A 10,157-nucleotide genomic window follows, 5' to 3' on the forward strand; every position below is an offset into this window, starting at 1 on the left:
GACTAAGACCCCACTAAAAAGGATTACATACCAACTTGCCCTGATGAACATGGATCTGAATATTTTCAATAAGCTACTAGCAAATTGAGTCCAACAATACATTAAAAGAATTACCACAATATATTGGGATTTGTTTCTGAGATGCAAGTCTGGTTCAGTATCCACAAATCAATCAGCATGATACATCACATTAAAAAGAAAGGATAAGAACTATATAATCCTCTCAATAGATGCAGAAAAATCGTTTGACAAAATATATCATCCTTTCTAGATAAAAACCCTCAAGAAAAGTAGGAATAGAAAGAACATACTTCAACATCATAAAGGCCATATATAAAAGACCCACTGCTAATATCATCCTCAATGGGGAAAAACAGAGTTTTCTCCTGAGGTCAGGAACACAGCAGGGATGTCCACTCTCATTACTGTTATTCAACATAGTACTGAAACTTCTAGTCTCAGCAGATCAGACAACAAAAAGAAATAAGTGGCATCTAAATCAGCAAGGAAGTCAAACTTTCACTCTTCACAGACTACATGATACTCTATGTGAAAAACCAGAAAGACTTCACCAAAAGACTGCAAGACTAATAAATGAATTCGGCAAAGTTGCAGGATATAAAATCAACATATAGAAATTAGTTGCATTTTTATACACCAATAATGATGCAGCAGAAAGAGAAATCAAGGAATTAATCCCATTTACAATGGCACGAAACCCCATAAAATACCTAGGGATAAGCCTAACCAAAGAGGTAAAAGGTCCGTATACTGAAAACTATAGAAAGCTTATGAAAGAAATTGAAGAAGACACAAAGAAATAGAAAAACATTCCATGCTCATGGATTGTAAGAAGAAATATTGATAAAATGTTGATACTACCCAAAGGAAAGTACACATTCAATGCAATTCCTATCAAAATAATGACAGCGTTCTTTACAGAGCTAGAATAAACAATTCTAAAATTTGTATAGAACCAGAAAAAAAAAATAAACAAATATCCAGAGTAACACTGAAAAGGAAAACCAAAGCTAGAGGTATCACAATTCCACACTTCAAACTGTATTACAAAGCTGTAATCATCAAGACAGAATAGTACTGGCACAAAAACAGACACATCTGATCAATGGAACAGAATAGAGAAACGAGAAATGGACCCACGAACATATAGCCAACTAATCTCTGACAAAGCAGGAAAGAATATCCAATGGAAAAAAAGACAATTTCAGCAAATGATCTTGGGAAAGCTGAACAGCGACATGAAGAAGAATGAAACTGGACCACTATCTTACACCATATACAAAAATAAATTCAGAATGGATGAAAGATATAAATGTAAGACAGAAAACCATCAAAATCCTAGAGGAGAAAATAGGCAGCAATCTCTTTGATCTTGGCCACAGCAACTTCTTACTGGACATGTTTCCAGAGGCAACAGAAACAAAAGCAACATTGAACTATTAGGACCTCAAGACAAAACGCTTATGCACAGCAAAAGAAAAAAATCAACAAAACCAAAAGGCAATCAATGGAATGGGAGAAGATATTTGCAAATGACATTTTATATAAAAATTAGTATCCAAAATCTAGAAAGAACATAACCCCCCCCAAAAAAAACTTCACAAATAATCCAGTGAAGAAATGGGAAAAGACATGAACAGACACTTTTCCAAAGAAGACATCCAGATGGCTAACAGACACATGAAACGATGCTCAATATCACCAATCATCAGGGAAATGCAAATCAAAACCACAATGAAATACCACCTCACACCTGTCAGAATAGCTAAAATTACTAACACCTTAGGAAACAACAGCTGTTGGTGAGAATATGGAGAGAGGGGGACATCTTTGCACTGTTGGTGAGAATGCAAACTGGTGCAGCCACTCAGGAGAACAGTATAGAGGTTCCTCAAAAAGTTAAATATAGAGCTACCCTATGACCCAGTAATTGTACTACTAGGAATTTATCCAAAAAATATAAGAAAGCTGATTCAAAGGGCCATATGCACCCCAATGTTTACAGCAGAACTCTCTTTAAAAGCTAAATTATGGAAAGAGCCCAAATGTTCATTGACTGATAAATGGATAAAGAAAATGTGAGTGTGAGTGTGTGCACAATGGAATATTAGTGACTAAAATGAATGAAATCTTACAGTGTGCAACAATGGGGATGGAACTATAATGTATTATGCTACATGAAATAAATCAGAGAAAGGCAAATATTTATGATTTCTCTGACATGTAGAATTTAATAAGCAAGACAGATGAACATAGGGGAAGGGAAGAAAAAATAAGATAAAAATAGAGAAGCAAACCACAATGGACTCTTAAATACAGTGAATAAAATGCGGGTTGATAGAGGGATGATGAGTGGGGGGGGGATGGGCTAAATGTGTAATGGGCATTAAGGATTGTACTTGTTGGGATGAGCAGTGGGTGCTGTAATGTAACTGATGAATTACTAAATTCTACTCCTGAAACCAGTATTATACTATATGTGAACCAACTTGGATTTTAGTAAAATAAAAAAAATAAATAAAAAAATGCAATTTCAAAATTATATTTCATCAGAGAAGTAGCTTTCACTCAATCTTCAAAAAGCAAACAAAAGTTCTTCCAGTATGAAGGGTAAAGGCTGAAGATATAAAAATAGTTCCAAACATACACACAGGAAAAGGCAACTTTAAAAATAGAATGCACTCTTTCTGCCGCCATCTTGGTTTCGCGTTCCCCGCACACCCTTCGCAGAGTTTTTAAGAATATCTGACTCGGTTGGGCCGCGGAACGGATCCCAGTCAATTCAGGCCTCCTTTTTATTCCCTTCAGAAATGCCTGGTGAAGCCACAGAAACCGTCCCTGCTACAGAGCAGGAGTTGCCACAGCCACAGGCTGAGACAGGATCTGGGACAGAATCCGACAGTGATGAATCAGTACCAGAGCTTGAGGAACAGGATTCCACACAGACAACCACCCAACAAGCCCAGCTGGCAGCAGCAGCTGAAATTGACGAAGAACCAGTCAGTAAAGCAAAACAGAGTCGGAGTGAAAAGAAGGCACGGAAGGCTATGTCCAAACTAGGTCTTCGACAGGTTACAGGGGTTACAAGAGTCACTATCCGGAAATCTAAGAATATCCTCTTTGTCATCACAAAACCAGATGTCTACAAGAGCCCAGCTTCAGATACCTACATAGTTTTTGGGGAAGCCAAGATTGAAGATTTATCTCAGCAGACCCAACTAGCAGCTGCTGAGAAATTCAAAGTTCAAGGTGAAGCTGTCTCAAATATTCAAGAAAACACACAGACTCCAACTGTACAAGAAGAGAGTGAAGAAGAAGAGGTTAATGAAACAGGTGTAGAAGTTAAGGACATAGAACTGGTCATGTCACAAGCAAATGTGTCAAGAGCAAAGGCAGTCCGAGCCCTGAAGAACAACAGTAATGATATTGTAAATGCTATTATGGAATTAACAATGTAACCGTCTGAAAACGAGGACCCTTTTTTGGTGTTTCAAAAGAATAACTGCAGCTTGGTTTGAAATTTGTACTGTTTCTATCATTAATAAAGTTATGGCCTCTTGTTGGATGAAAAAAAAAATAAAATAAAATAAAAATAGAATGCAATTGTATTTTCACTATTCTTTACAATTATTCCTTCTGTTCACCTTCTCTCAACTTTATAGTCAGCAGTATGCTGGAAATATGAACTTTGAGAATCTTAATCTTAAAACCAGATTACCTACAGCCCTGAAAATAAATCAGTGGTAGAAATCGGTCTATGCCACTTACTGCTTTTTATAGGAACAGTAAAAAACGTTCCTCATCAGATTCAAGGAAAACAGTCTTTAACACTCATGTTTAGAAGGTGACAAAATATTTTAGGAGCTGAGTCTTACATATAATATTTTTTTATCAACAGAAACCTCATGACTAGCTACTACTGTTTTCCTAACATTAGTGTGATCCAAGAAAGGCGGGGGTGGGGGGTGGGGGTGGGTGGGAAGAAACAGTTTAATTACAATTGCCTTTGGGCAAACACTATAGCTAATAGACTCAAGAACTATACATGTCACCCACCTCTAGAAATGACATCATTAGCTCCTAATTTTCCTCTTTCCTTTTGGAAATAATTCTAATCATTTTACATGAAGACTTTGTAAACAGACTACCAAATAAATTAAGATCAAGATTGCTAAACACCTAGTGATTACCTTTTGTGATATCCATTACAAGACTTAGCCAACTTCAAGTTACAGGAACACTCCCCACAAGAGACTACTGTCCCCACAAGACCACCCAAACATTGGACACCTACTAAAAGTTAAAAGATTTCTCAAAATCATCCTCAGCTCTGATAATTTTCTAGAAGGATATAGAGAACATACAGAAAACTATTATATTCAGGGTTATGCTTTATTATATTATTCTGTAATGGATACACAATAAAATGAGATAAGAGAAGACATGCACAGAGTGGACTCTAGGGAAGTACCAGATAGGGAGCTTTCCCAGTCTTCTCCCTGTGGAGTCAGAACAACTTTCTTTCCTGGCATCAATATGTGACAATACCTATGGAGTATTGCCAATTGAAGAAGTTCACGTAAGCCCTGTTCAGAACTTTTATAGGGACAATGTTACATAAGGATGATTGGTTAATCGACTGTCCATATGTTTGCTCTTTATCTTCAGGTGAACTGATACCACATGACTCAAAACCCCCGTGCTAAATTGTATCACTTGCCTTTTTTTTAATGGCCAGGCCCTGCCTTAGATCATACTGTTACCTCCCAGAAGACATTACCTCCAGAAACCTAGGGAGAGGAATAGACTTCTTTGAGGGTGAGTTTAAATTGTTTATTACATACCTACCCGGATTAGTTTGCTAATGCTGCCATAAAAAACAATACCACAGACTGGATGGCATAAACAATAGGAACTTATTTCCTTACAGTTTTTCTGCAGGCTTGAAGTACAAGATCACAGTTCTATCAAGGTGATTTCCTCTAACAATCCTGTAGTTCACTAGTCTCTTGCTGCCTCTTCACATGGTGTTACCTCATCACTGGTATCTCTTCATCTGTTCTCTCTTTTAAGTAAGGACACCAGTCAGATTGGATCAAGGCTCTCCCTAGCAGTTACATGTTAGCTTAATCACATCCAAAGTTTCTACGGTCACATTCTGAGGTCCTGGGAGCTAGGGCATGAATGATTGAATTTTGGAGAGCTGCAATTCAGTCCATAAAATCACCTAAACTCTGAGGCAAGGTCAATGGCTTCTAGCTAGTCTTCACTTGCCACTAAGAATAAGCCATGTGTTAAATGACTGAATCAGCAAATGAGTATTAATTTGCTGAAAAAAATCACTCTATTTTTCTGGAATGCATATTTTACTCAGGTGGGTCGCAAAATGTTTGTGTGTTTACTTCAGTGGCTTAGTTTCAGTGTTTTGTCCCCATTACAAAAAGAATAGTATACTAAAACAACTTCTGGAAGGAAATGATAACCTTGAGCCATTTTTTTTCTTGTATTCATGAATTTAGCACGTAGATATCTGACTTGGGCTGAAAGAAAATGTTGTTGTGATTATAAGAGAAAATGTCAAAGTGAGACCTAACATGCCATATACAGCAGTCCTCCCTTAATCCATGGTTTCACTTCCCATGATTTCAGTTATCTTCAGTCACCTGCAGTCAGGAAGTAGATGATCTACCTTCTGACATCATCAGAAGGTCAAGGTAATCTAAACATATGTCACAATGCCTATGTCATTCACCTCACTTCATCTCCTCATGTAGACATTCATCTCATCATGTAGGCATCATCCCAAGGGTGAGTAGTATATTTTGAGAGGACTCTTACATAGGACTTTCATTATAGTATATAGTTATATTTTTCTATTTATTATTATTGTTGTTAATCTCTCACTGTGCCTAATTTGTAAACAAAACTTTTATCGTAGATATGTGTGCATGGGAAAAAACAGTGTGGATATGTTTCAGTGGTTTCAGGCATCCACTGGAGGTCTTGGAATATATCCTCTGCAGATAAGGGGGCACTACTATATTCTGCTCCCTGAAATGCAAAGTCTAGTAAAACAGGTTTTTCAGAATATTGATTTTGTTAATCTGCAACTTTTGTGGTTCTGCAAATACACTATGGCATTAGAAAAGCCCTCCTTGTGCCCTTAAGTGTTTTATGATCTCTAATATTCAATTTGTAATTCAGGTAGCTTTCTATGTGCCAAAGCATGGTTTCAAGAATGTTTATGTAACACTTCTGAAAGAAAGTATGGAATTGTTATCAGCCCCCACTTTTTAAGAAACATATTTTACTTTTCAGTACGGTTTTCAATTTGCAGAAAAGTAAGAGAGATTTTAGAGAGCGTTCCCATATACTCATACCCAGTTTCCCCTATTGTTAATCTATTGTTAACATCTTACATTAGTGTGGTACATTTGTTATAATTAATGAATGGATATTGATGCATTATGATTAAGTAAAGCCCATAATTTATTCAGATTTTTTATATTTTTACATAAAGTCTTTTTCTGTTCCACGATCCCATCCAATACACCACATTACATAGAGTTATTGTTTTCTTAAGCTCCTCCTAACTGTTAGTATTTAGACATTCTTTGCTTTTGATGACCTTTACAGTTTTGAGGAGTACTAGACAGGTGTTTTTCAGGATGCACCTCTATTGGAATTTGTCTCATATATTTCTCATGATAGGAATGGTTGTATGGATTTGGAGGAGGCACATCACAGAAGCAAACTACCATTTTTTATCATATCATTTCAAGGATACATACTATCAAGATCATTCATGACTGCTGGTGTTGATTTCAATCACCTGACTGAGATAGAGACTGTCACGTTTTGCCATCATAAAGTTACTCTATATTTTTTCCTTTTCCATTTCCTTCCTTTGGAAAGAAGTCATTATTTGCAGCCGAGTTAAGAAATGAAAATTTATGCTCTTCCTACTAGATCACAGAATATCTACATAAATTCTTTCAAATTCTCCCAAATAGACCATTTGTTTCTTCTCCCCTATTTATTCACTTATTTAATTATTTATTTATATTAGCATGATCATGAATATTTAATTTTGCAGGCTACATATTAATTCTACACTATTTTGTTCATATTATTTTAGCTTTGTCATAGACCGCTCCTTAATTTGACTTTGGTACTCCTTCAAATGACTATTTTTTAAACAAACATGAAATGACGCAGTGAAGCCCCTTATATAATAACCCCGCAAATACTAGGTATTGTTTTCAAAAAGCAATATATATGTTCCCTGTATTTTCCCCCCACTCTGGGTGTGTGTGTGTGTGTGTACATTCTGTTTTCTCTTACTATTTTATAACCATTATTACTTCCTCTATTGTTAGGCTCATGACCAAATAATAACCCTCCAAGAGCAAATGTTCTTAAGTATAATGTAAAATACTATGTCTCCCACTGATCTCAGCAGGCCTCTCCAACTCTGCTTAAAGTTCAGCTTAGTAGGTTATTGTGACATAATTAAGTTTTATAATTCAATGCCAAGGACAAACTGAAAAACACTAGAAAGAAAAGATGTCTTCTATATGCTCTTCTGTAAGGACAAATAATCACATCAACTTTTATTTAGCTTTGTACAACGATCTGAGTAGAACCTCTTAGATTTTGCTGGAACTCATAAATGTTTTGGCACAAGAGTTCTGTAACCTTGGGTCAGGTACAATGGTGTTAGCATGTGTTTTGTGAAGTTGGCAGATAGTCCAGTAGGGGAAAAATGTCAACACAAAATGTAATGTTGGCATCTCAGACTCATGTTTCTCTTGAGTCCTAAAAATGAACATAGTTCCTGGAGACAAAATATTTAAATAATATGTGTAGTTTTACATGGGAATTTGGAATAAATACACTGATATATTCTGCACTGTTAAAGAACTACCTTTATAACACCAACATTATTTTTTTAAATGTTTTATTTATTTCTAGGAGAGAGAGAGAGAGAGAGACAGCATGTGCAGGGGAGGGTCAGAGAGAGAGGGAGTCACAGACTGAAACAGGATCCAGGCTCTGAGCTGGCAGTCAGCACAGAGCCCGACGCAGGGCTCGAACCCAAGAACCGTGAGATCATGACCTAAGCGAAAGTCAGATGCTTAACCGACTAAGCCACCCAGGTGCCCCTATAACACCAACATTATTATAAGTATTAGGCAGTTGATATTACACATTGCCTAGCCTTTTAAAAACCAATAAACACTTTCCGATAATGGGGTTGTTAAAATAAAAAGAATGAAACTTAAAAGTGACATATTTTTATTCTCTGAAACAGAAGAGATAAATCAGTGACTTCTCCACTCTATGTTTTAGGCAAGCCCCTTAATCTGGAAAAAATCCAATTTTTTCCCCTAATTTTTCTAACTAGTTAAGAGTTCAATGTTTTATTAATCAGTAGTGGCACATTCAATTACTTTATGTATCCAGCAAGATTAATTGCAAATATCTTAAATACATTCATTTGGTTGAGTGATAGTATAAAATGTGCTATTTTAGCAGGACCTAATGCTTATTAATATTTTAATTATTTTATTTATTCATATTTTAAGTGTATATGTAAATATCCAATTGTATTCATTCAGTATGTTTATATCTAGCATCTCTTGGTTTGGTGCCTAATTTTAGGTGTTTCCACATCGACTATAGCTTGGTGCTGATTAACTTCTAGGCTTGTCCTATGGTATTTTCACTTTCTAGGTTTTGGTCTTTCTTGTCTGTCTGCCTTGCAGAAAAGTTTCTCTCTGCTATGCCTATTTAATTACTCTAAAGTTTCATTAGTTTCATTTTAAATTTAGTGGGTGCTATAAACACTTATAATTTTCACAACAACACTTATGAACTGAGTTAATATGTACCATAATAGCTAATAGTTCAGAAATGTAAGCAAGTCTTATACCCATTCTTTACTGGCCTACTTTTGGTGTCACTATTTACAAATTCAAATATATTGCTTTTTGTCGGTCACTAGAATCTTTCAGGATGCCTGAAAGCAATCAAATGATGACTATACCATCCTGAACCTTGAGGTATCACATTTGTAGCTGATATAAAACCCTGAAATAACAGAAAGAGTTTCCTGCTTCTTGTGTTCCAATCACTACTCCTTTCTGCAACTATTGCAGCAAGTTCAAAGCACTGCTCTAAGAAAAGTTATACATGCAAAAATATAAGCAGAATGAAAACAACTTCTTTAAACCAAGTTAGTCAACATTTAAAATAGGTTTTAGGAAGATATAATTGCCTTGAGAGTCAGAAAAAATGAAAAAAAATTGTAAAGATGGTATTTTAATCTCAAAATTAGAGACAACAAGGTCTCTGACTCTCAATTTATTTATAATTAATAGGTTTGAAAAATGGTATAACTAGACTAATCAAGATCCTACTTCTAGTGATTGGGGGAAGGGAAGAATGAGTATTGTAAAATAGGCCCAGAGCCTTCTCTATCATAAAGTCCTACTCTTAGAAATGGATAAGAGAAATTTTGCAATAATCTTGTCTCACTTGCTAACAGGATATTCTCACTCTAGCTCCCTCTAGCTATCCTGTATCACTTAAAGAGAAAAAAGAAATACAAAGTCAACAGCGGTCATGCCTTTAAGGAAATAGATTGGGAACACTGCAGGTAAGGAAGGTTGTAGGAGGCAGCAGGGTGGGGGGGATACCTGTATCATTGGAGAAACATTTGTGAAAGTCACAACCCCAAGAAGCATACCACAAAAACACTGAAATTAAATGGTAAGACTCCAGTATAATAACAGTAGTTTGCATCTAAAAGAGCTTCAAGACACAAAGTCTTTGAGGAGAAATATTTAAGGGAAGTGCAAAGTTAAAAGTGGGCAGAAGGGTCGCCTAGGTGGCTCAGTGGGTTGAGCTTCTGACTCTTGACTTCGGCCCAGGTTATGATCTCACGGTTCACAGGATCAAGCCTGGAGTTAGGGTCTGTGCTGATAGTGCAGATCCTACTTCTCTTTATCCCGCTCTCTGTCCCTACCCCGCTAATGCTCACTCTCTTTCTCTCTAACAAAATAAATAAACTAACATCTAAAAAAATTTTTAAGTGGGGACAAAAACAAGGTCACTAAAAGAATCTGAAATCT

The 10,157-nt window shown here is 36.1% G+C and overlaps 1 protein-coding gene across 1 annotated transcript; it reads left to right on the plus strand.

Moving 5' to 3' along the window:
- The first annotated feature begins 2,712 nt into the window (after window positions 1-2,712).
- On the plus strand, window positions 2,713-3,586 carry LOC120249034 (nascent polypeptide-associated complex subunit alpha-like). Its single transcript, XM_039257514.1, has one exon. The coding sequence runs from the start codon at window positions 2,832-2,834 to the stop codon at window positions 3,477-3,479; it is 648 nt and encodes a 215-aa protein (XP_039113445.1). The 5' UTR covers window positions 2,713-2,831; the 3' UTR covers window positions 3,480-3,586.
- The last annotated feature ends 6,571 nt before the right edge of the window (window positions 3,587-10,157 follow it).

Source organism: Hyaena hyaena, unplaced genomic scaffold (assembly GCF_003009895.1).
Source record: "Hyaena hyaena isolate Hyena2069 unplaced genomic scaffold, ASM300989v1 scaffold_627, whole genome shotgun sequence".
Lineage (NCBI taxonomy): Eukaryota > Metazoa > Chordata > Mammalia > Carnivora > Hyaenidae > Hyaena > Hyaena hyaena.